At 45.5% G+C, this 27,548-nt stretch overlaps 1 protein-coding gene across 2 annotated transcripts in view; it reads right to left on the bottom strand.

Moving 5' to 3' along the window:
• The window catches only part of SLC18B1 (solute carrier family 18 member B1), a 148,582-nt gene that overhangs the window by 30,938 nt on the left and 90,096 nt on the right, over positions 1 to 27,548 (bottom strand). For both annotated transcript variants that reach the window (XM_063919719.1, XM_063919720.1), the window contains exons 12-13: positions 23,146 to 23,239; positions 22,994 to 23,046 (exon numbers count right to left, since the gene is read on the bottom strand). In XM_063919719.1, coding sequence (XP_063775789.1) covers positions 22,994 to 23,046; positions 23,146 to 23,239 — 147 coding nt within the window. The remainder of the gene's footprint in view (positions 1 to 22,993; positions 23,047 to 23,145; positions 23,240 to 27,548) is intronic.

The raw sequence follows: 27,548 nt of genomic DNA on the forward strand, positions 1-27,548 counted from the left end.
ACTATTATGCTTTCTTTAGATGCTGAAAAAGCTTTTGATAGAATCTCCTGGAGTTTCCTGAAAACCGCTCTGGAGGCCTATGGCTTGTCTAGTGACTTTCTCACTGGTGTCCTGGCACTATTCTCTACCCCTTCCGCTATGGTGCTGATCAATGGTGTGCCGCCTGCCCCAGTCCACATCTCTAATGGCACACGCCAGGGATGACGCCTGTCCCCACTGATATTTGCCCTTATAATTGAACCGTTTGCTTCCCACATTAGATTCCATCATGATATATATGCTATACAAGTGGGCCATACAGACTCCGAAATCTCTCTCTTCACAGACGATAGCCTCCTCTTCCTGACTCAACCGGCTATATCTCTCCCGAATCTATTCTCGATCCTTCAATCTTATAGTTTTGTTTCGGGCTATAAGATTTAACTACTCCAAATCGGAGGCCATGCTGCTCCACGTCTCCCCTAAAGCCCCCCCCCCCTCCCCAGGAAGCCAAAAACCTTAGAACTACTGTAATTTCAACCCAAAAAGATCAAATATCTGGGGATTTATCTGACCTACCACTATAGCTCTCTTCCGTGAAAACTTCCCACCTCTATTGTCCAAGACACAATCTGATCTGTTATCTTGAGCAGTCTTATCATTTAGTGGCTGGGTAGGATAATCGCCGTTAAGATGAATAAAATTCCCAAATGGCTTTATCTCTTCCAGACCTTCCTGTAGCTGTTACTGCTTGCTTCCTTCACAATATTCAAAATGCTGCCAGCATTTTGAAAAGTCTGGACCCCGCCTGGTGGTAGGGGCCTTCCCGATATTAAACTCTACTATATGGCCTCTCATTTCTCCCATATTGTAACCTCTTATGCTCCCTCTGGCTCTGTTTCCTGGCTGGATATTGAATCGGCCTACATTAACCTCCCAGATTTGACCCCCTTATGGGGTCTATCCTCCACATCCCGACCCATCCAAACTACTTCCCACCATTAAATTGAACCTTAAACTCTGGGACTGTTATTCTGTAAAGATGAATCTTACCTCCCTTCCCTCACCCTTGACCCCAATTTGGCAGAACCCCTTGTTTCCTCCGGGATCCTCCGTTACGAGATTCCGAACTTGGACGCAACTTGGTTTTAACTTCCCAGCTGATTTTGCCAACCAGGGCCAATGGTTATCTCTGTCTGATCTACAACAGAAAACCCCTTCACGAACACTCAACCCCTTTGAATTTCTACAAATTTGCCATTTTTATGCTCTTTGCCCTCGCTCACAGTGCTTCGTGACCTTACCCCAATCGAAACTATATGTAAAACGTGCCCCCTCTCCAAAGGTTTAATTTCCAAGCTTTATGCCCTCCTCCTAGATCCCACCCTTCCCTCTTCCAGACCCCATGAAACTGCTTGGGAACAAGATCTTGGACATCCCCCTCCCCCGGGAGATGAGGACTGGGACGACATGAGACTGGGGATAGCTAAGATATTTCAACCACTATCAAAGAATCAGCATACAAGATTTATTATCGCTAGTATTATACTCCTGACAGACTCAATAAGCTCTTCCCGTCTTCTTCTCCGAATTGTTGGAGGGGCTGTGGTTGCACAGGTACTATGGTTCATATATGGTGGACCCGCCTGATCATTATCCCCTTTTGGGACTTGGTCCATACCCTCTTGAATTCTCTTCTCGAAACCCCTGTGCTGAAAGATCCCTGGATTTTTCTGTGTTATTCCCCCCCTCCCCCCCGAACCTTAATAAATTTTCTAAAAAACTGACAACACACACCTTAACAACTGCAAAATCACGGATTGCTCTAAACTGGGGGAAAAAAAAGTCCCCCCCCCCCCCCCCCCCTCTCTCTCTCTCTGCTCTCAAGACCAGAATCTGGCACATTGCAGCAATGGAAAAAATCACGTATTACCTCCATGACCGAGGATATGCTTTCGATCAGTTAAGGGGGGCACACACGGGGAGATCCGTGCTTAAATTCTAAGCAAAACTAGATTGCTTAGAAGTTTAGCATGGATCTCTCCGTGTGTATGCCCCAAAGTTATTGTGATGCGCAGCCCTATCGCCGCTGCTAGATTAACACACCCCACCCAAATCTAATCTCTCAGCACGTTATACCCCCCCCCCTTCTGCAGTGCACATGGTTTTGCCCATTAGAGAACAAATTTGCTGCTGCAATCAGGTCTGTATTAGACCCTTAGGCAGCATTGTTTTGTTAAAGGTTCGCTCCTTACGGTGGAAATTGCGTTAAATATATGGGGATCCATGGATATACTTTTGAATCCGCCAAGCTTAACATTGCTGGTTACAGAATAATTGAAGTCAAAATTCATGCATGGTGTAATTTCCAGTTATGGTTAAGGGCAGGGTAAATCTGTTTAAAATGGTTGTCCACACTAAGTACCTGTATATGTTACAACACTCCCCACTTTATTTTCCAAATTATGTTTCTCTGACGTCCTAAGTGGATGCTGGGACTCCGTAAGGACCATGGGGAATAGCGGCTCCGCAGGAGACTGGGCACAACTAAAAGAAAGCTTTTGGTCTAACTGGTGTGCACTGGCTCCTCCCTCTATGACCCTCCTCCAGACTTCAGTTAGAATCTTTTGCCCGGCTGAGCTGGATGCACACTAGGGGCTCTCCTGAGCTCCTAGAAAAGAAAGTATATTTTAGGTTTTTTATTTTCAGTGAGATCTGCTGGCAACAGACTCACTGCTACGAGGGACTAAGGGGAGAAGAAGCGAACCTACCTGACTGGAGATAGTTCGGGCTTCTTAGGCTACTGGACACCATTAGCTCCAGAGGGATCGAACACAGGACCCGACCTCGATCGTTCGGTCCCGGAGCCGCGCCGCCGTCCCCCTTACAGAGCCAGAAGCATGAAGATGGTCCTGGAAATCGGCGGCAGAAGACGTCGGTCTTCAACAAGGTAGCGTACAGCACTGCAGCTGTGCGCCATTGCTCCTCATGCACACCTCACACTCCGGTCACTGATGGGTGCAGGGCGCTGGGGGGGGGGGGGGGCGCCCTGAGCAGCAATATGAATACCTTGGCTGGCAAAAAATCATAATATATAGTCCCAGAGGCTATATATGTGATAAATACCCCTGCCAGAATCCATAAAAAAAGCGGGAGAAAAGTCAGCCGAAAAAGGGGCGGGGCTATCTCCCTCAGCACACTGGCGCCATTTTTCCCTCACAGCTCCGCTGGAAGGATTGCTCCCTGGCTCTCCCCTGCAGTTTCAAGCTACAGAAGGGTAAAAAAGAGAGGGGGGGGCACTAAATTTAGGCGCAGCAATATATATTTATAAGCAGCTATAAGGGAAAACACTCAGTTATAGTGTTAATCCCTGTGTTATATAGCGCTCTGGTGTGTGCTGGCATACTCTCTCTCTGTCTCCCCAAAGGGCTTTGTGGGGTCCTGTCCTCTGTCAGAGCATTCCCGGTGTGTGTGCGGTGTGTCGGTACGGCTGTGTCGACATGTTTGATGAGGAGGCTTATGTGGAGGCGGAGCAGATGCCGATAAATGTGAGGTCACCCCCTGCGGGGCCGACACCTGAGTGGATGGTTATGTGGAAGGAATTACGTGACAGTGTCGACTCCTTACATAAAAGGTTTGACGACATACCAAATATGGGACAGCCGGCTTCTCAGCCTGTGCCTGCCCAGGCGTCTCAAAAGCCATCAGGGGCTCTAAAACGCCCGCTACCTCAGATGGCAGACACAGATGTCGACACGGATACTGACTCCAGTGTCGACGACGATGAGACTAATGTAACTTCCAATAGGGCCACACGTTACATGATTGAGGCTATGAAAAATGTGTTGCACATTTCTGATGTTACCCCAGGTACCACAAAAAAGGGTATTATGTTTGGAGAGAAAAAACTACCAGTAGTTTTTCCTCCATCTGAGGAGTTAAATGAAGTGTGTGAAGAAGCGTGGGCTTCCCCCGATAAGAAACTAGTAATTTCTAAAAGGTTACTAATGACGTACCCTTTCCCGCCAGAGGATAGGTCACGTTGGGAAACATCCCCTAGGGTGGATAAAGCGCTCACACGCTTGTCAAAGAAGGTGGCACTACCGTCTCCGGATACGGCCGCCCTAAAGGAACCTGCTGATAGAAAGCAGGAGGCTATCCTGAAGTCTGTATATACACACACACACAGGTATTATACTGAGACCAGCTATTGCTTCAGCATGGATGTGCAGTGCTGCAGCTGCGTGGTCATTTCCCTGTCGGAAAATATTGATACCCTAGACAGGGACACTATATTGCTAACCGTAGAGCATATTAAAGACGCAGTCTTATACATGAGAGATGCACAGAGGGATATTTGCCGGCTGGCATCTAAAATAAGTGCAATGTCCATTTCTGCCAGGAGAGGGTTATGGACTCGGCAGTGGACAGGTGATGCAGATTCTAAAAGGCACATGGAAGTTTTGCCTTATAAGGGTGAGGAGTTGTTCGGGGATGGTCTCTCGGACCTCGTTTCTACAGCAACAGCTGGGAAGTCTGCATTTTTACCCCATGGTCCCTCACAGCCAAAGAAAGCACCATATTATCAGGTACAGTCCTTTCGGCCCCATAAGGGCAAGCGGGTTAGAGGCGCGTCCTTTCTGCCCAGAGGCAGAGGTAGAGGGAAAAAGCTGCAGCATGCAGCCAGTTCCCAGGAGCAAAAGTCCTCCCCCGCTTCCTCTAAGTCCACCGCATGACGCTGGGGCTCCACAGGCGGAGCCAGGTACGGTGGGGGCCCGTCTCAAAAATTTCAGCAATCAGTGGGCTCGCTCACAGGTGGATCCCTGGATCTTTCAAGTAGTATCTCAGGGGTACAAGCTGGAATTCGAGACGTCTCCCCCCCGCCGTTTCCTCAAATCTGCCTTGCCAACAACTCCCTCAGGCAGGGAGGCAGTGCTAGAGGCAATTCACAAGCTGTATTCCCAGCAGGTGATAGTCAAGGTGCCCCTACTTCAACAAGGACGGGGTTACTATTCCACAATGTTTGCGGTACCGAAACCGGACGGTTCGGTGAGACCCATTTTAAATTTGAAATCCTTGAACACATATATAAAAAAATTCAAGTTCAAGATGGAATCGCTCAGGGCGGTTATTGCAAGCCTGGACGAGGGGGATTACATGGTATCACTGGACATCAAGGATGCTTACCTGCATGTCCCCATTTATCATCCTCACCAGGAGTACCTCAGATTTGTGGTACAGGATTGTCATTATCAATTCCAGACGTTGCAGTTTGGTCTATCCACGGCTCCGAGGGTCTTTACCAAGGTAATGGCCGAAATGATGATACTCCTTCGAAAGAAGGGAGTTTTAATTATCCCGTACTTGGACGATCTCCTGATAAAGGCGAGGTCCAGGGAGCAGTTGTTAGTCGGGGTAGCACTATCTCGGGAGGTGCTACAACAGCACGGCTGGATTCTAAATATTCCAAAGTCACAGCTGGTCCCTACGACACGTCTACTGTTCCTGGGGATGGTTCTGGACACAGAACAGAAAAAAGTGTTTCTCCCGGAGGAGAAGGCCAAGGAGCTGTCATCTCTAGTCAGAGGCCTCCTAAAACCAAAACAGGTGTCGGTGCATCACTGCACGCGGATCCTGGGAAAGATAGTAGCTTCCTACGAAGCAATTCCATTCGGCAGGTTCCATGCAAGAACCTTTCAGTGGGACCTGTTGGACAAGTGGTCCGGATCGCATCTTCAGATGCATCGGCTGATAACCCTGTCTCCAAGGACCAGGGTGTCTCTACTGTGGTGGCTGCAAAGTGCTCATCTTCAAGAAGGCCGCAGATTCGGCATACAGGACTGGGTCCTGGTGACCACGGATGCCAGCCTTCGAGGCTGGGGGGCAGTCACACAGGGAAGAAACTTCTAAGGACTATGGTCAAGTCAGGTGACTTCCCTACACATAAATATTCTGGAACTGAGGGCCATTTTCAATGCCCCAAGTCAGGCAAAACCCCTGCTTCAAAACCAGCCGGTACTGATCCAGTCAGACAACATCACGGCAGTCGCCCATGTAAACCGACAGGGCGGCACGAGAAGCAGGACGGCGATGGCAGAAGCCACAAGGATTCTCCGATGGGCGGAAAATCACGTGTTAGCACTGTCAGCAGTGTTTATTCCGGGAGTGGACAACTGGGGAGCAGACTTCCTCAGCAGGCACGACCTCCACCCGGGAGAGTGGGGACTTCATCCAGAAGTCTTCCAACTGATTGTAAACCGTTGGGAAAGGCCACAGGTGGACATGATGGCGTCCCGCCTAAACAAAAAGCTAGAAAGATATTGCACCAGGTCAAGAGACCCGCAGGCGATAGCTGTGGACGCTCTAGTGACACCGTGGGTGTACCGGTCGGTTTATGTGTTCCCTCCTCTTCCTCTCATACCAAAGGTACTGAGGATAATAAGGAGAAGAGGAGTAAGAACTATACTCATTGTTCCGGATTGGCCAAGAAGAGCTTGGTACCCGGAACTTCAAGAAATGATCTCAGAGGACCCATGGCCTCTGCCGCTCAGACAGGACCTGCTGCAGCAGGGGCCCTGTCTGTTCCAAGACTTACCGCGGCTGCGTTTGACGGCATGGCGGTTGAACACCGGATCCTGAAGGAAAAGGGCATTCCGGAGGAAGTCATTCCTACGCTGATTAAAGCTAGGAAAGAAGTGACCGCAAACCATTATCACCGCATATGGCGAAAATATGTTGCGTGGTGTGAGGCCAGGAAGGCCTCAACGGAGGAATTTCAGCTGGGCCGTTTTCTGCACTTCCTACAGTCAGGGGTGACTATGGGCCTAAAATTGGGTTCCATTAAGGTCCAGATTTCGGCTCTATCGATTTTCTTCCAGAGAGAACTGGCTTCACTACCTGAAGTTCAGACTTTTGTTAAGGGAGTGCTGCATATTCAGCCCCCTTTTGTGCCTCCAGTGGCACCTTGGGATCTCAACGTGGTGTTGGATTTCCTAAAGTCACATTGGTTTGAGCCACTTAAAACCGTGGAATTGAAATATCTCACGTGGAAAGTGGTCATGTTGTTGGCCTTGGCTTCGGCCAGGCGTGTATCAGAATTGGCGGCTTTGTCATGTAAAAGCCCTTATCTGATTTTCCATATGGATAGGGCAGAATTGAGGACTCGTCCCCAATTTCTCCCTAAGGTGGTATCAGCCTTTCATCTGAATCAACCTATCGTGGTGCCTGCGGCTACTAAAGACTTGGAGGCTTCCAAGTTGTTGGACGTAGTCAGGGCCCTGAAAATTTATGTTTCCAGGACAGCTGGAGTCAGAAAGACTGACTCGCTATTCATCCTGTATGCGCCCCACAAGTTGGGTGCACCTGCTTCAAAAATAGAAATAGAAAGAAAAGAAGACTCTATTTTGGGGGCACTCTTAAAAATACAGGACAGGGCTATTATTGTCCTAGTTGTCATAAAACATAACCTTTATTTATCCATTAAAATATGACAATGTAACAAACATAACATAAAGAACTACACATTGATCTATATATTATTACTACAACACAACTATTCATATGTGTTGATTAACCAAACAATATTGTTTATTATTAATAAATCAATCAATACCCCCTGTAGGTATGCCACTACCATATAATTTGTTGTGAACTTCACAAATGTGGCTGCACCCAGGATTAATATTAATGATAAGAGTTTATCCCTCACTATACCTAAAAATGTGTTGTATTTAGGGAATTAACGTCTCAGCATACAAAGACAATACAAATCTGCTGTCAGTGTTATATAGCAAGTTTTACACCTTCATCATCATACTCTTGTTAATACTTTTACTGAAAAGTGGTGATAATTAAAGGAAAAAACCTGGACCCAATTTACCAGAAATTGTTCAACATTACAAGTAAACACTGTGTAACGTAATAATTTTCCCTCTATCAGCATGTAAAGACATGAATAACGATTTAGGGGAAGATCAGCAACTCATATCCAATTACTTCTGCTGTCTATCCGTCATGAGTTAGGACAGGGTTGTCGACACAGCGGCCGGTAGATGAGAGAGCAGCGGTCTGAGTTTTAGCTGATTGGAAGAAAGATAGAAGCCGTACTGCTTTCCCCGTTAGGATGTTCACAGTGTCCTGATATCAAAGACATTGCATGATTCAGGAATGAGTGTTGACCGAAAAATAATAGATCACAGTAATTACTGATTAATATACCTTCAATTGGGTCTATTGATTCGCACAATTGCATAAATAATTATTATGCCTGGTAGTATACACAATTTTTCAATAGAAAGGGTGTGGTGAATTCTGAGACTTTTTTAGGCAATACTCGTGGGGCGAAGGGAGGACCCCAGGACCCAAAAAAAAGACGCGGAGGTCAAAGAAGAAGAGGAAGGGAAAGATGGGGATCACCATCTCCAAACAGATACCCAATCCGTGCCCGGAAGGAGAAGTGAAAGATGTTTTGAAGGTTGTTAATCTATCCGACAGGGTGCTAACAGAAGTTGAAAAAGATGTACTTAGTAGGGGTCTATCCTTCTCACCTAGCATTAATTTGATCGATTCCAATTAGAAAAGGATCTTAAGCTCTTTGAACGTAAATTATTACTTAAAAAATTCTTTGCAGCAAAGAAGCTGATGTTCCAGTACCGGATGAAGAAGAGATCATACAACAAGAGCAAGAGGCATTAGTTGCTCTTGAAGAGCTCTATGATGAATCCGAAGGCAGAGAACAGGTGGATAGGACAAGGAACAAACCATCATGTAAGAAAAAGTCCACATTCTTTCCACCAGAGACAATCTGCCCGGAGGTAAAGGTTTTTACCAATCTTGTGTCACAAGAATTTGATCACCTATATCATAATCGTTCTCTGCAAAAATCGAACAACAATCTCAGTAAGGATGAGAGGGAGTCCTTAAGGAGTATTTAAAGTTGGAATGACGTGGTGATCAAACCCTCGGATAAGGGTGGTAATGTAGTGATCTGGCCTAAAGAGCAATATATGGAGGAGGCATACAAACAGCTTAACAACAAGGACTGTTATAAGCAGATGCTACTAAATCCCCTACAGTACATCAAATCCAAATTTAAAACCATCATAGAGGAGGCCTTTAACAACAGGGTTATAACTAAACATGAATTCGAATATCTATGGACGGAAAATCCAACAATACCTACATTATATCTGCTTCCTAAGATCCACAAAAATCCACATAACCCTCCAGGTAGGCCGATTGTATCGGGAGTAAACAGCATATCTGAAAAACCAAGTCGGTTCATTGACCTGCATTTGAGAGATTTTGTTCTTGGACAACCCTCCTATATACAGGACACTAGGGATATCCTTAGAAAGATCAATGAGACCACTCTGGATAATGATCAACTATTAGTTGGTCTCGACGTGGAATCATTGTATACTAGTATTGACCATGCGGCTGGTATATCAGCCATTAAGTATTTCCTAAGCATGGGTGACTACGATGCATTCCAGGAATTCCTAGTTGACCTATTGGACTTCGTATTAAACAACAATTTCTTTACTTTTGATGGTAAATTTTTCCTACAAGTAAGGGGGACCGCCATGGGGGCGGCATGCGCTCCAACCTACGCAAATCTTTTTTTGGGATGGTGGGAGCGTGAGCACGTTTTTTGTGATGGTAATGAAACCTATACCCAACACATATCAATGTGGTATCGCTATATTGATGATATCTTCATGATATGGAATGGAGGTCTGGATCTTTTGTTGGAATTCATCAAGGTATTAAATACTAATTGCCTCAATTTGAGATTAACGTCAGAAATCAGCAGCTCAGAAATCTCATTTTTGGACGTCAAAATATACAAGGGCTCACAAAACCGGTTGGAAACTAAATTATTTAGGAAAACTACAGCTACGAACACATTGTTACATCAAACTAGTCATCATTTCCCACCGACTGTGGAAAATATACCTAAGGGAGAGTTTTTAAGATTGAGGAGGAATTGCTCTGAAAACATGATAGTCAAACAACAAAGTGAGCAATTAACCAACAGACTTAGAGAAAGAGGGTATAGCCATAGGTCTATAAAAAGAGCTAAGAAATCGATAAATGAGACCAACAGAGAAGCACTCATCTTTAATCGTAAGGATATTTAAACTCACAAGGATGACAAATTGAGATTTGTTATGAACTTCAGCCAGGGTTGGGATCAGATCAAAAAATGTATTCAAAAACACTGGCATATATTACTGTCGGACAAAGATTTGTCAAAATACATTGGTGCCAATGTATCAATGAGTTGGCGGCGTGCCCCTAATCTACGGGATCATCTAGTAAAGAGCCACTTTGCTCGTACAGCTCCTAAACCTCCGACGATAGCTGGATCTTTCCCTTGTGGTGCCTGTAAGGCCTGTCAATATATGTCTAGAACAAAAGAAGTGGTGGACAAATACGGCAATAATAATATAATTAGGGCTTACATCAATTGGCGAACAACAGGAGTGGTTTACTGCATTTCTTGTGAATGTGGTATGCGATACGTGGGTATGACCACCAGGATGGTGAAACAGCGTATCCTGGAGCACGTTGGTACCATCAGGAATGCCGCTCTAGATATAAGTAGGGGTAGGCAACTCACCACGGTGGCCAGACATTTCCATTGTACACACAAAGGAGATCTCAGGAATTTTAAGGCCTTTGGTTTGGAGAGGATACAACTTGGCATTAGAGGTGGTGATCTGACCAATGAATTGTTAAAGCGAGAGAGTTTTTGGACCTTCAAACTGGGTGCTTTGACACATGAAGGCCTGAATGAATATATAAACTATAGTGCGTTTATTTAAATTAACCCTGAATAACATGGCTCGCTAATAAGTCTCTGGCCCGCTCTGGTTTGATATTATCCAAAATGCCCCCTTTTTGCCTTCTTTTGCTTTCTTCGACTATCCCTCTATCCATATCCTCTCTCTTCATTCTTAACCTTCGCCTTAAAGCTAATTGATCAATTTTAGACCTTTACTTATGCTTATACATAGTTCAGGTGCATATATTCATATGGCATATGGGCTTATTAATTTGCATGTCCCTATATGTAAACATTAATTGATAGACTGATGCCTTTTTCTCATTCAGAACGGAATACACCTTTCTACCAAATTATTAGTGGTCTTTGATCTTGGTGAACAAAAATTCTATATAGTTTGGAATGTGGTTTTCTTTAACCACTTAGGTTCTGCTAGTATATATGTATATATGTTTCTATGTGTGTGTGTCGATGTGCGGATATGCAGTATGTCGATGTGCGGGTATGCAGTTTGTGCGCGCGCACACATGCGGACACGAGTATTCATATATGTGCGTACATATACATGGGTGTATGTTACCCTTGGTTTTAAATTTAATATAATAAAACTTATTGGCAGACTAAGTAATTTCTCACTCATTCATCCTATACTCAGTTATGAGATATATATTTCTTCACTAGGAGCATATTCTGTAAAAATAAAAATAATAAGAATATCACCTTTAATTATACCTTATCAGTCTGATTTACATTATGAAAATTACTATATTCTTGCAAACATCACTGATTTTAGATGAGATAAAGTTTTTGAGGAACTGTTTAATCTTTAGAAATCGGAGAATTGACATATAAATGGCAAAATTCCCCCTTTTTCCTTTCAATATAACTACCGGTAAGGGGATATTTTAATTAGTGATGAGTAACTGCTGTGCATATGCGGTATTATTACAAGCGTAATATGCATGGTAGTAGTATTATGATAATAACAACTTTGTTATAATAATATATATCTGGTATGTTTCACGTTTTACTTACTTTTTGGTTTGCTTTATTTTGAACCCTAATAACAATGAGGTTTAGTTCATCTTTAATAGGCCTCTGTGTATGTTCTCTAAGGTGTTAATCTTGATGATCCCTTGCTACAGGTGTAAACTGTCAGTCTTTTGGTGGAACAAGCCGTGAGAATTAAACATACACATTTATCTCCTCCCCCCGCAATTTGTATTGGATAATGTCAACGCCAATCAATCTAATTTGAATGTGATAGGAGGAACTAGTCAATATAGTGACTGTCATCACGCTCTACAACAGATGTCAGACGGTGCAGTGATGTGAACAAGCCCCACGGGTGAAACGCGTTATCATGGCAATCCCGCCGCAAGAACCTGTCTAACCTTTGGCTCAATCGATACCCCCAGCTCCACCCGGGACCGCTCGTCTTAATTGCATACACGGTAACACCTCGGCCAGCTCTCATCCACGATTGCGGTGCAGCGTCCCTGCAATGTCTCCTGACATCAAGGTGCTGCAACCGCTCTAACGTGGACAGCAGTACGGCCACTTTCACTCTTTTTCCTACAGACGATACTTGATCTGCCCCTGTACACTCGCTCACCGTCCGCTGTATTGGTCCTGAGACCCTAATTCATGACGGGAAAACGGCTGTTATGGAGTGGTCAGGTCTGCTGTAACTACTGTCTATTCTCCCTCGTTAATACGAGTTCTCACAACAACTCCTTGTAACTGTTAATACTTTGGTACTTAGATTCGATACAATTATGTCAATCACCATATAAACACTGCAACAAGATTACAAGCAGGAACCTAGCTTTATTATGGTGTGATCCACACTAACTGGTTTCGAGTAAAACAGTTTAAACATTTTTACTGTGATTTAGCAGCTCTATTTAACAGAGGTCGATAAATTGTGCAGACTTGTGTACTAAGGACCTTATCCTATGCTGCAATGTTATGGTGTTTTGTCCTATAAATTCTCTATACTACCAGGCATAATAATTATTTATGCAATTGTGCGAATCAATAGACCCAATTAAAGGTATATTAATCAGTAATTACTGTGATCTATTATTTTTCGGTCAACACTCATTCCTGAATCATGCAATGTCTTTGATATCAGGACACTGTGAACATCCTAACAGGGAAAGCAGTACGGCTTCTATCTTTCTTCCAATCAGCTAAAACTCAGACCGCTGCTCTCTCATCTACCGGCCGCTGTGTCGACAACCCTGTCCTAACTCATGACGGATAGACAGCAGAAGTAATTGGATATGAGTTGCTGATCTTCCCCTAAATCGTTATTCATGTCTTTACATGCTGATAGAGGGAAAATTATTAAGTTACACAGTGTTTACTTGTAATGTTTAACAATTTCTGGTAAATTGGGTCCAGGTTTTTTCCTTTAATTATCACCACTTTTCAGTAAAAGTATTAACAAGAGTATGATAATGAAGGTGTAAAACTTGCTATATAACACTGACAGCAGATTTGTATTGTCTGTGTATGCTGAGACGTTAATTCCCTAAATACAACACATTTTTAGGTATAGTGAGGGATAAACTCTTATCATCATTAATATTAATCCTGGGTGCAGCCACATTTGTGAAGTTCACAACAAATTATATGGTAGTGGCATACCTACAGGGGGTATTGATTGATTTATTAATAATAAACAATATTGTTTGGTTAATCAACACATATGAATAGTTGTGTTGTAGTAATAATATATAGATCAATGTGTAGTTCTTTATGTTATGTTTGTTACATTGTCATATTTTAATGGATAAATAAAGGTTATGTTTTATGACAACTAGGACAATAATAGCCCTGTCCTGTATTTTTAAGAGTGCCCCCAAAATAGAGTCTTCTTTTCTTTCTATTTCTATTTTTGACTTTCTGACTCTGGGGAGCAACACCAACCTTTGCCTGTGACGGATTTCCACAGCAAATATAGGTATCTGGTTCATAGACCCTTTTTATATTTACCTACTCTTCAACTATATTTATAGTAACAAAGGGTTTTTTTCTTGTTGCGGATCTTTTCAACTGTCTGTTTCTTGCACCTGCTTCAAAGCAGACTATTGCTCGCTGGATCTGTAGTACGATTCAGCTTGCACATTCTGCGGCTGGACTGCCGGAACCTAAATCGGTGAAAGCCCATTCCACGAGGAAGGTGGGCTCTTCTTGGGCGGCTGCCCGAGGGGTCTCGGCTCTTCAACTTTGCCGAGCAGCTACTTGGTTGGGGTCAAACACATTTGCTAAATTCTACAAGTTTGACACACTGGCTGAGGAGGACCTAGAGTTTGCCCATTCGGTGCTGCAGAGTCATCCGCACTCTCCCGCCCGTTTGGGAGCTTTGGTATAATCCCCATGGTCCTTACGGAGTCCCAGCATCCACTTAGGACGTCAGAGAAAATAAGAATTTACTCACCGGTAATTCTATTTCTCGTAGTCCGTAGTGGATGCTGGGCGCCCATCCCAAGTGCGGATTGTCTGCAATACTTGTATATAGTTATTGTTTAACTAAAGGGTTATTGTTGAGCCATCTGTTGAGAGGCTCAGTTGTTGTCATACTGTTAACTGGGTATTGTATCACGAGTTATACGGTGTGATTGGTGTGGCTGGTATGAGTCTTACCCGGGATTCAAAATCCTTCCTTATTGTGTCAGCTCTTCCGGGCACAGTATCCTAACTGAAGTCTGGAGGAGGGGCATAGAGGGAGGAGCCAGTGCACACCAGTTAGACCAAAAGCTTTCTTTTAGTTGTGCCCAGTCTCCTGCGGAGCCGCTATTCCCCATGGTCCTTACGGAGTCCCAGCATCCACTACGGACTACGAGAAATAGAATTACCGGTGAGTAAATTCTTATTTTTACAGATGTAAATAGCTTACTATCTTCTTTTGTTTGGGGTGGAAAAAAGTGCATACTCTTTTCTGAAGTAGAGGCTCAAGTGGCTCTTCCCAATTTGAGAATTTATTTTTTGGCAGCGCAGCTGTAATACCTTGTTGACTGGCTAAGGGAGTTAGGCATTTCAGCTCTACCCAAGGGACTCTATATCTGGTTCTATACTGGAACTTCTAGATGAGCAGGATGGGGGGAGGGGGAGCATCTCTGTTCACTTTACAACTTTTCCTAACAAACAAAAGCTGTACGGCTCTTCCTCCTGTCCTTCAGCAGGCACTCTGCGTCTGGAACCTTAGCCACAGTGTTTTAGGAGGTACAGGGTTCGAACCCGATATGCCCCTGTGGAATAATGCTAGGCTGTCTGAGCTCATTCATTTTGAAGGTCATGCTTTTTAACTTCAAGCTGGGCTACTTACTCTGGGCCAAGCCTATCTTTTTGACTCACTCAAGCACTTGTGAAACACAAGACTGAATTTGGTCTTTCTAGTTCTGCCTTCTATAGGTTTTTACAATTGCATGCTCTTGCTGCCGAGTTTCGGGACTGCCAGTATATAATTATGGTCTCCTCTGTAAAACAGGTTCTGTTGAAGCCTGAGCAGTGTAAACTGGTCTATACATTATATTCTACAATTAGTCCTGTTGATTTGCCTCTCCTGTGGGATAGATGGTAGGTTGACCTGGGTATCCGCTCTGATGAACACTGGCAGCACATGTTGACTAGTACCAGAGATGCAACTTCCTGTGTCCACTTTCAGAATTATATATTCATAGGGTATATTAATCTCCTGATCGTTTGCTCATAATGCTTGCCCTACAATTCTAAATGCAAAGCTCAATATTGTATTTATTCTGCTGTAGGATTGTGCTGTTGTGTACAGATTTTGGGTACTGCTGTGGGAGTGCATTCGCCTTATTTTGCCTGCACTTCTACCTCCGAAACCTATAATTTGTTTGGGATCACCGTAGAGGAATTAATTAATAATCCAATGTACTGTATTGCTATATTTTCAATTTAACACCACCAGCGAAAAACTATCCTTGCTAGATCCAGGCTGGCGTCTGACCCTTCCAATATCTTAATTTAGAAAATGTTGGCAAATGATAGTGGCTATTTTATTATTATTATCCTTTATTTATATGGCGCCACAAGGGTTCCGCAGCGCCCAATTACAGAGTACATAAACAAATAATCAAACTGGAAAACAGCAACTTACAGTTGATGACAGTATAGGACAAGTACAGAGTAAATAAACATAGTTACATCAGCAGATGACACTGGAATAAGTATCAGGTGGCAGAAGACTGATGGATTTGGTGCAGTAGAAGATTATTAAAGTAAGAAAGGATAAGCACATGAGGGAAGAGGGCCCTGCTCGTGAGAGCTTGGCTATCTTGAACAGCAGTGGCGTAACTCCCAGAGACTAACTAGAAAAGATCTCTTTCCACTCATTAAATAGTGATTTGCTGCAGTCACTGCTCACTGCTGTCCAAGCTCCGAAAACCCCCTTGAAGACCCTTTCAGCTGAAGAGTCTGGAATGTGTCTGATAACAGGTCAAAGTGTGAATAAAAATCTACAGCTCTGCTGTTGTGTCTTATGTGAGGGAGGAAAGAAAGGATAGCAGAAGTTGGTCTTCAGAAAATGCACTAATTATTATAATAAAACTTTTAAGAAGGTGTTTATCAAATCTTGGCGAGAGATAAAATTATGAGATAAAGTACAAACCAATCCTAACGGTCATTTCTCTGACGTCCTAAGTGGATGCTGGGGACTCCGTCAGGACCATGGGGAATAGCGGCTCCGCAGGAGACAGGGCACAAAAGTAAAAGCTTTAGGATCAGGTGGTGTGCACTGGCTCCTCCCCCTATGACCCTCCTCCAAGCCTCAGTTAGATTTTTGTGCCCGGCCGAGAAGGGTGCAATCTAGGTGGCTCTCCTAAAGAGCTGCTTAGAGTAAAAGTTTTGTTAGGTTTTTTTATTTTCAGTGAGTCCTGCTGGCAACAGGCTCACTGCATCGAGGGACTTAGGGGAGAGAAGTGAACTCACCTGCGTGCAGGATGGATTGGCTTCTTAGGCTACTGGACACCATTAGCTCCAGAGGGAGTCGGAACACAGGTCTCACCCTGGGGTTCGTCCCGGAGCCGCGCCGCCGACCCCCTTGCAGATGCCGAAAAGTGAAGAGGTCCAGAAACCGGCGGCAGAAGACTTTTCAGTCTTCATAAGGTAGCGCACAGCACTGCAGCTGTGCGCCATTGTTGTCAGCACACTTCATAGCAGCGGTCACTGAGGGTGCAGGGCGCTGGGGGGGGCGCCCTGGGCAGCAATGATAGTACCTTATTCTGGCTAAAAATACATCACATATAGCCCCTGGGGGCTATATGGATGTATTTAACCCCTGCCAGGTCTCAGAAAAACGGGAGAAGAAGCCCGCCGAAAAGGGGGCGGGGCCTATTCTCCTCAGCACACAGCGCCATTTTCCCTCACAGAAATGCTGGTGGGAAGGCTCCCAGGCTCTCCCCTGCACTGCACTACAGAAACAGGGTTAAAACAGAGAGGGGGGGCACTTATTTGGCGATATGACTATATATATTAAAATGCTATAAGGGAAAAACACTTATATAAAGGTTGTCCCTGTATAATTATAGCGTTTTTGGTGTGTGCTGGCAAACTCTCCCTCTGTCTCCCCAAAGGGCTAGTGGGGTCCTGTCCTCTATCAGAGCATTCCCTGTGTGTGTGCTGTGTGTCGGTACGTGTGTGTCGACATGTATGAGGACGATGTTGGTGAGGAGGCGGAGCAATTGCCTGTAATGGTGATGTCACTCTCTAGGGAGTCGACACCGGAATGGATGGCTTATTTAAGGAATTACGTGATAATGTCAACACGCTGCAAGGTCGGTTGACGACATGAGACGGCCGGCAAACCAATTAGTACCTGTCCAGGCGTCTCAAACACTGTCAGGGGCGTTAAAACGTCCTTTTACCTCAGTCGGTCGACACAGACACAGACACTGACTCCAGTGTCGATGGTGAAGAAACAAACGTATTTTCCTTTAGGGCCACACGTTACTTGTTAAGGGCAATGAAGGAGATGTTACATATTTCTGATACTACAAGTACCACAAAAAAGGGTATTATGTGGAGTGTGAAAAAACTACATGTGGTTTTTCCTGAATCAGATAAATTAAATGAAGTGTGTGATGATACGTGGGTTTCCCCCGATAGAAAATTATTGGCGGTATACCCTTTCCCGCCAGAAGTTATGGCGCGTTGGGAAACACCCCTTAGGGTGGATAAGGCGCTCACACGCTTATCAAAACAAGTGGCGTTACAGTCTCCAGATACGGCCGCCCTCAAGGAGCCAACTGATAGGAGGCTGGAAAATATCCTAAAAAGTATATACACACATACTGGTGTTATACTGCGACCAGCGATCGCCTCAGCCTGGATGGGCAGCGCTGGGGTGGCTTGGTCGGATTCCCTGACTGGAAATATTGATACCCTTGACAGGGACAGTATTTTATTGACTATAGAGCATTTAAAGGATGCATTTCTATATATGCGAGATGCACAGAGGGATATTTGCACTCTGGCATCAAGAGTAAGTGCGATGTCCATATCTGCCAGAAGATGTTTATGGACACGACAGTGGTCAGGTGATGCAGATTCCAAACGGCACATGGAAGTATTGCCGTATAAAGGGGAGGAGTTATTTGGGGTCGGTCCATCGGACCTGGTGGCCACGGCAACAGCTGGAAAATCCACCTTTTTTACCCCAAGTCACATCTCAGCAGAAAAAGACAGTCTTTTCAGCCTCAGTCCTTTCGTCCCCATAAGGGCAGGCGGGCAAAAGGCCAGTCATATCTGCCCAGGGATAGAGGTAAGGGAAGAAGACTGCAGCAGGCAGCCCATTCCCAGGAACAGAAGCCTTCCACCGCTTCTGCCAAGTCCTCAGCAGGACGCTGGGGCCGTACAAACAGGTGCGGTGGGGGGTCGTCTCAAGAGTTTCAGCACGCAGTGGGCTCACTCGCAAGTGGACCCCTGGATCCTACAAGTAGTATCCCAGGGGTACAGATTGGAAATTCGAGACGTCTCCCCCTCGCAGGTTCCTGAAGTTTGCTTTACCAACGTCTCCCTCCGACAGGGAGGCAGTATTGGAAACAATTCACAAGCTGTATTCCCAGCAGGTGATAATCAAAGTACCCCTCCTACAACAAGGAAAGGGGTATTATTCCACACTATATTGTGGTACTGAAGCCAGACGGCTCGGTGAGACCTATTCTAAATCTGAAATATTTGAACACTTACATACAAAGGTTCAAATCAAGATGGAGTCACTCAGAGCAGTGATAGCGAACCAGGAAGAAGGGGACTATATGGTGTCCCTGGACATCAAGGATGCTTACCTCCATGTCCCAATTTGCCCTTCTCACCAAGGGTACCTCAGGTTCGTGGTACAAAACTGTCACTATCAGTTTCAGACGCTGCCGTTTGGATTGTCCACGGCACCCCGGGTCTTTACCAAGGTAATGGCCGAAATGATGATTCTTCTTCAAAGAAAAGGCGTCTTAATTATCCCTTACTTGGACGATCTCCTGATAAGGGCAAGGTCCAGAGAACAGTTGGAGGTCGGAGTAGCACTATCTCAAGTAGTTCTACGACAGCACGGGTGGATTCTAAATATTCCAAAATCGCAGCTGTCTCCGACGACACGTCTGCTGTTCCTAGGGATGATTCTGGACACAGTCCAGAATAAGGTGTTTCTCCCGGAGGAGAAAGCCAGGGAGTTATCCGAGCTAGTCAGGAACCTCCTAAAACCAGGAAAAGTGTCAGTGCATCATTGCACAAGGGTCCTGGGAAAAATGGTGGCTTCTTACGAAGCGATTCCATTCGGCAGATTTCACGCAAGAACTTTTCAGTGGGATCTGCTGGAAATAACCCTGTCTCCAAGGACAAGGGTGTCTCTTCTGTGGTGGATGCAGAGTGCTCATCTACTAAAGGGCCACAGATTCGGCATTCAGGACTGGGTCCTGGTGACCACGGATGCCAGCCTGAAAGGCTGGGGAGCAGTCACACAAGGAAAAAATTTCCAGGGAGTGTGATCAAGTCTGGAGATTTCTCTCCACATAAATATACTGGAGCTAAGAGCAATTTACAATGCTCTAAGCTTAGCAAGACCTCTGCTTCAAGGTCAGCCGGTATTGATCCAGTGGGACAACATCACGGCAGTCGCCCACGTAAACAGACAGGGCGGCACAAGAAGCAGGAGGACAATGGCAGAAACTGCAAGGATTCTTCGCTGGGCGGAAAATCATGTGATGGCACTGTCAGCAGTGTTCATTCCGGGAGTGGACAACTGGGAAGCAGACTTCCTCAGCACGACCTCCACCCGGGAGAGTGGGGACTTCATCGGGAAGTCTTCCACATGATTGTGAACCGTTGGGAAAGACCAAAGGTGGACATGATGGCGTCCCGCCTGAACAAAAAACTGGACAGGTATTGCGCCAGGTCAAGAGACCCTCAGGCAATAGCTGTGGACGTTCTGGTAACACCGTGGGTGTACCAGTCGGTGTATGTGTTCCCTCCTCTGCTTCTCATACCTAAGGTACTGAGAATTATAAGACGTAGAGGATTAAGAACTATACTCGTGGCTCCGGATTGGCCAAGAAGGACTTGGTACCCGGAACTTCAAGAGATGCTCACAGAGGACTCATGGCCTCTGCCGCTAAGAAGGGACTTGCTTCAGCAAGTACCATGTCTGTTCCAAGACTTACCGCGGCTGCGTTTGACGGCATGGCGGTTGAACGCCGGATCCTAAGGGAAAAAGGCATTCCGGAAGAGGTCATTCCTACCCTGGTCAAAGCCAGGAAGGAGGTGACCGCACAACATTATCACCACATGTGGCGAAAATGTGTTGTGTGGTGTGAGGCCAGGAAGGCCCCACGAAGAAATTTCAACTCGGTCGATTCCTGCATTTCCTGCAAACAGGAGTGTCTATGGGCCTCAAATTGGGGTCCATTAAGGTTCAAATTTCGGCCCTGTCGATTTTCTTCCAGAAAGAATTGGCTTCAGTTCCTGAAGTCCAGAAGTTTGTCAAGGGAGTACTGCATATACAACCCCCTTTTGTGCCTCCAGTGGCACTGTGGGATCTCAACGTAGTTCTGGGATTCCTCAAATCACATTGGTTTAAACCGTTAAAATCTGTGGATTTTAAATATCTCACATGGAAAGTGACCATGATGTTGGCCCTGGCCTCGGCCAGGCAAGTGTCAAAATTGGCGGCTTTGTCTCACAAAAGCCCATATCTGATTGTCCATTCGGACAGGGCAGAGCTGCGGACTCGTCCCCAGTTTCTCCCTAAGGTGGTGTCAGCGTTTCACCTGAACCAGCTTATTGTGGTACCTGCGGCTACTAGGGACTTGGAGGACTCCAGGTTGCTAGATGTTGTCAGGGCCCTGAAAATATAGGTTTCCAGGACGGCTGGAGTCAGGAAAACTGACTTGCTGTTATCCTGTATGCACCCAACAAACTGGGTGCTCTTGCTTCTAAGCAGACGATTGCTAGTTGGATGTGTAGTACAATTCAGCTTGCACATTCTGGGGCAGGCCTGCCACAGCCAAAATATGTAAATGCCCATTCCACAAGGAAGGTGGGCTCATCTTGGGCGGCTGCCCGAGGGGTCTCGGCTTTACAACTTTGCCGAGCTGCTACTTGGTCAGGGGCACACCCTGGCTGAGGAGGACCTGGAGTTCTCTCACTCGGTGCTGCAGAGTCATCCGCACTCTCCCGCCCGTTTGGGAGCTTTGGTATAATCCCCATGGTCCTGACGGAGTCCCCAGCATCCACTTAGGACGTCAGAGAAAATAAGAATTTACTTACCGATAATTCTATTTCTCGTAGTCCGTAGTGGATGCTGGGCGCCCATCCCAAGTGCGGATTGTCTGCAATACTTGTACATAGTTATTGTTACAAAAATCGGGTTATTATTGTTGTGAGCCATCTTTTCAGAGGCTCCGCTGTTATCATGCTGTTAACTGGGTTCAGATCACAGGTTGTACAGTGTGATTGGTGTGGCTGGTATGAGTCTTACCCGGGATTCAAAATCCTTCCTTATTGTGTACGCTCGTCCGGGCACAGTATCCTAACTGAGGCTTGGAGGAGGGTCATAGGGGGAGGAGCCAGTGCACACCACCTGATCCTAAAGCTTTTACTTTTGTGCCCTGTCTCCTGCGGAGCCGCTATTCCCCATGGTCCTGACGGAGTCCCCAGCATCCACTACGGACTACGAGAAATAGAATTATCGGTAAGTAAATTCTTATTTTTTCAAACACAGCCTGTAAAATGTAAGGCAAAAGCTGATTGGGTGGTACTTTCTCTCTCACAATTTTATCTCTCTCCGAGCTTTGATAAAACCTCTCCTCAGGGCTCCATTTATTATCATTTGCAGACAGCACCAAAAAATGAAGATTCCTTATCGCCACAACTAGCGGCAATAAGGAATTTATTCTCCCAGATGTACCATTGGCAAGTCGCTGGGACGTCCGTACATGTGCAAAACGTGCCACTGGGGGGGGAGGGGGGGTTCTTTTACCTCCTCCCCATCCCTTACTTCTCTCTGGGAAGTCTAGTCTCCCGTGCCCATATAATGCTGTGTTGAATGCCTGACATTTTTATTGTCATTTTCCTTTCTAGATTCTAATCTAGTTTGTACCTTTTTGTACTTTGTTGCAAGTCCTTTACTTGCCTACTGGGGTATATTGTGTCTGTTTGTGTGTTTTGCATTTTGTTGTGTTTTTTTTTTTTTCTGAAAATTAAATAAAAAAACACATGATTAAAAAAAAAAAAAAAAAGTGCTTCTTTCCCTCCTTAATTTTTTTTTTTTCATTATGCTACTTTTTCTTGCTTTGATTTCTGGGTAAAAATCTGTATACAGGCATTCTGTAAGAATAAAGCAAATCTTCAAAAAGGTGTTCCAGGTTATGGGCTTTACCCTATCATAGTGATCTGCGTGATGCATAATAGGGAAACCACTGGCAGAACTGAGTTTAGCTTTTCATAATCTCATTCTGTGTGAAATAAATTAAATTAAAACTTAAACAGTTCTTATGCAAAATGCATTTGCCAATGATCTGTATACTGTATCTATTCCTATAATGATAGTAAAGATGTCACAGCCTACAGACCAAAGATACAACCCGAGTTACATGTATAGTGCTATACTCTCTGATGTGGAATTACTTGTATTGTCATGAGTATTTATTTATGCTATGGAAAAAGAAAATGGGTTTGACACTATGTAAATATTCTTACCTTTTTTTTCTTGTATTTGCTTCCCAGATGTAATATATTAAACTCAACACACCCTAGCAAGGTAATGAAAAGAGAAATGTAGTGAACATTTTAAATAATAATAATAATCATCATATCATGTTTTATTTTCAGTTTGCATCTAGGCAACTCACCGCCAACAGGGGTAAAAGTCCTTGAATGGCAGCTGCCCACTGAAAATTAAACTTTGCACTCAGAAATCCACCAAGTGTTGGCCCAACAAATGATCTAGAAGTATATAAAATGTAATTAAAATTCAAAATGAACAATTAATAAACACGGCAATAGATTGTATGAACATACACATAATCAATTTCAGTAGCAGAAAAAAGGTTTTCAAAACTTGTGAATGTACAGGCGACAAAGGCTAGTATGATCTTTATGCAGATGACGGTTACACAATTTAAATATAAAAGTCTGCAAAAGTAAAACGTCACCTCTAATGCTGGCCATGCACCAGCGATATCATTGCAACCAGACAACTAGTTGCAGTATGTGGGAGCAAACAATAAATGAGCTGTTCGCTCCCACGCAGCTGAAAAATGCTAAAAAAAAAAACTTAAAAAACCCCCCCATGGTCTGTCCAACTACTAGGGAAAATCAAACATGTTACATTTTTCCCAACTAATAGTTCTAGTGTAGGGGGAACTTCCCGCAAACTGAACCATAAGCAGGCGTATAATGAACTGCATTTCTGCACACCTCCAGTTCAGTATCTCCTTCCTGCACTCCCCTTGCCATGAACAGCAGCGAAAGGTAATGACAGTAAAGGTGGGTACACACAGGCCGATATATCGCGGGTCCGTCGGCCAGTGTGTACGGGCGATATGTTTGAACTCCATCGTTGTGAACTCCATATCGCGTCGGCCCGATATATTGGCGCATCGCTGTGTGTGTACGGGCGACTAGCTGCGGCAGCCGGCGGTGATTGACAGCTGAAATGGGCGGGCGTGTACACACGCCCGCCCAGTTCATGACGTCAGTCCCTGACGGATTGGCAGTGTGTATGCACAGCACACTGCCCGATCCGTCCATAGATATATCTGCAGATCAATTGATCTTCAGATATATCTATCAGTGTGTACCCAACTTTAGGGTGGAATTCAAATGTTTGAAAAGTCGGTTGGGTGTCTTTTTTCCTGTCTATTAGATAGGAAAAAACAGACTCCCAACTGACTTTTCAACCATTTGAATCTCTCCCTTAATGTCAATAGTGATATTGCTGCCAAAAATGAGAGATAAAGCTCGTTGTGAATAACACTCGTTGCGTATGATAAATGCTGCTCCAGCCAATGAGCTCCCAACTGTCCGATGTTCAGCTCCTGTCATGTGTTTGAAAAAATAAGAATTTACTCACCGGTAATTCTATTTCTCGTAGTCCGTAGTGGATGCTGGGAACTCCGTAAGGACCATGGGGAATAGACGGGCTCCGCAGGAGACTGGGCACTCTAAAAGAAAGATTAGGTACTATCTGGTGTGCACTGGCTCCTCCCTCTATGCCCCTGCTCCAGACCTCAGTTAGGGAAACTGTGCCCGGAAGAGCTGACACAACAAGGAAAGGATTTGGAATCCAGGGTAAGACTCATACCAGCCACACCAATCACACTGTACAACTTGCGATAACCATACCCAGTTAACAGTATGAACAACAACTGAGCCTCCTTGTACGGATGGCTCATAACAATAACCCTTAAGTTAAGCAATAACTATATACATGTATTGCAGAGAGTTCGCACTTGGGACGGGCGCCCAGCATCCACTACGGACTACGAAAAATAGAATTACCGGTGAGTAAATTCTTATTTTCTCTGACGTCCTAGTGGATGCTGGGAACTCCGTAAGGACCATGGGGATTATACCAAAGCTCCCAAACGGGCGGGAGAGTGCGGACGTCTCTGCAGCACCGAATGAGCAAACTCAAGGTCCTCCTCAGCCAGGGTATCAAACTTGTAGAATTTAGCAAATGTGTTTGAACCCGACCAAGTAGCAGCTCGGCAAAGCTGTAAAGCCGAGACCCCTCGGGCAGCCGCCCAAGAAGAGCCCACCTTCCTTGTGGAATGGGCTTTTACTGATTTAGGATGCGGCAGTCCAGCCGCAGAATGTGCCAGCTGAATCGTGCAACAGATCCAGCGAGCAATAGTTTGCTTTGAAGCAGGAGCACCCAGCTTGTTGGGTGCATGCAGGATAAAGAGCGAGTCAGTTTTCCTGACTCCAGCCGTCCTGGAAACATAAATTTTCAAAGCCCGGACTACGTCCAGCAACTTGGAAGCCTCCAAGTCCCGAGTAGCCGCAGGCACCACAATAGGTTGGTTCAAATGAAACGCTGATACCACCTTTGGGAGAAATTGGGGACGAGTCCTCAATTCTGCCCTGTCCATATGGAAGATCAGATATGGGCTTTTACATGACAAAGCCGCCAATTCTGACACATGCCTAGCTGAAGCCAAGGCCAACAGCATGACCACCTTCCTCGTGAGATACTTTAGCTCCACGGTCTTAAGTGGCTCAAACCAGTGTGATTTCAGGAAATCCAACACAACGTTAAGATCCCAAGGTGCCACTGGAGGTACAAAAGGGGGCTGAATATGCAGCACTCCCTTAACAAACGTCTGAACTTCAGGCAGTGAAGCCAGTTCTTTTTGAAAGAAAATAGATAGGGCCGAAATCTGGACCTTTATGGATCCTAATTTTAGGCCCATAGTCACTCCTGACTGTAGGAAGTGCAGGAATCGACCCAGCTGGAATTCCTCTGTAGGGGCCTTCCTGGCCTCACATCAAGCAACATATTTTCGCCATATACGGTGATAATGTTTTGCGGTCACGTCTTTCCTAGCCTTTATCAGCGTAGGAATAACTTCATCCGGAATGCCCTTTTCCGCTAGGATCCGGCGTTTAACCGCCATGCCGTCAAACGCAGCCGCGGTAAGTCTTGGAACAGACAGGGCCCCTGCTGTAACAGGTCCTGTCTGAGAGGAAGAGGCCATGGGTCCTCTGAGATCATTTCTTGTAGTTCTGGGTACCAAGTTCTTCTTGGCCAATCCGGAACGATGAGTATAGTTCTTACTCCTCTCTTTCTTACTATCCTCAGTACCTTGGGTATGAGAGGAAGAGGAGGGAACACATAAACCGACTGGTACACCCACGGTGTCATTAGTGCGTCCACAGCTATCGCCTGAGGGTCCCTTGACCTGGCGCAATATTTTTTTAGCTTTTTGTTGAGGCGGGACGCCATCATGTCCACCTGTGGCAGTTCCCAGCGATTTACAATCTGTGTGAAGACTTCTTGATGAAGTCCCCACTCTCCCGGATGGAGGTCGTGCCTGCTGAGGAAGTCTGCTTCCCAGTTGTCCACTCCCGGAATGAACACTGCTGACAGTGCTAGCACGTGATTCTCCGCCCATCGAAGAATCCTTGTGGCTTCTGCCATTGCCATCCTGCTTCTTGTGCCGCCCTGGCGGTTTACATGGGCGACCGCCGTGATGTTGTCTGACTGAATCAGTACTGGTTGGTTTTGAAGCAGGGGCTCTGCTTGCCTCAGGGCGTTGTAAATGGCCCTTAGTTCCAGTATATTTATGTCTCCAGACTTGACCACTGGCCTTGGAAGTTTCTTCCCTGAGTGACTGCCCCCCATCCTCGGAGGCTTGCATCCGTGGTCACCAGGACCCAGTCCTGTATGTCGAACCTGCGGCCCTCGAGAAGATGAGCACTCTGCAGCCACCACAGCAGAGACACCCTGGCCCTTGGGGACAGGGTGATCAACCGATGCATCTGAATATGCGATCCGGACCATTTGTCCAACAGATCCCACTGAAAGATCCTTGCATGGAACCTGCCGAAGGGAATTGCTTCGTAAGAAGCCACCATCTTTCCCAGGACTCGCGTGCAGTGATGCACCGACACCTGTTTTGGTTTCAGGAGGTCCCTGACCAGAGCTGACAATTCCTGGGCCTTCTCCACTGGGAGAAACACCTTCTGCTGTTCTGTGTCCAGAATCATGCCCAGGAAAAGCAGACGCGTCGCAGGAATCAGCTGCGACTTTGGGATATTCAGAATCCAGCCGTGCTGTTGCAACACTTCCTGAGCGAGTGCTACGCTGACCAACAACTGCTCTCTGGACCTCGCCTTTATGAGGAGATCGTCCAAGTACGGGATAATAATAACTCCCTTCTTCCGAAGGAGTATCATCATTTCGGCCATTACCTTGGTAAATATTCTCGGTGCCGTGGACAGGCCAAACGGCCACGTCTGGAAATGGTAATGACAGTCCTGTACCATAAATCTGAGGTACTCCTGGTGAGGTGGGTAAATGGGGACATGCAAGTAAGCATCTTTGATGTCCAGCGACACCATAAAATCCCCCTCTTCCAGGCTTGCAATGACCGCTCTGAGCGATTCCATTTTGAACTTGAATTTCTTTATATACTGTAAGTGTTCAAGGACTTTAAATTCAGAATGGGTCTCACCGAACCGTCCGGTTTCAGTACCACAAACATTGTGGAATAGTAACCCCTTCCCTGTTGAAGGAGGGGGACCTTGA

This window comes from Pseudophryne corroboree, chromosome 4, assembly GCF_028390025.1.
Source record: "Pseudophryne corroboree isolate aPseCor3 chromosome 4, aPseCor3.hap2, whole genome shotgun sequence".
Classification (NCBI taxonomy): Eukaryota; Metazoa; Chordata; class Amphibia; order Anura; family Myobatrachidae; genus Pseudophryne; species Pseudophryne corroboree.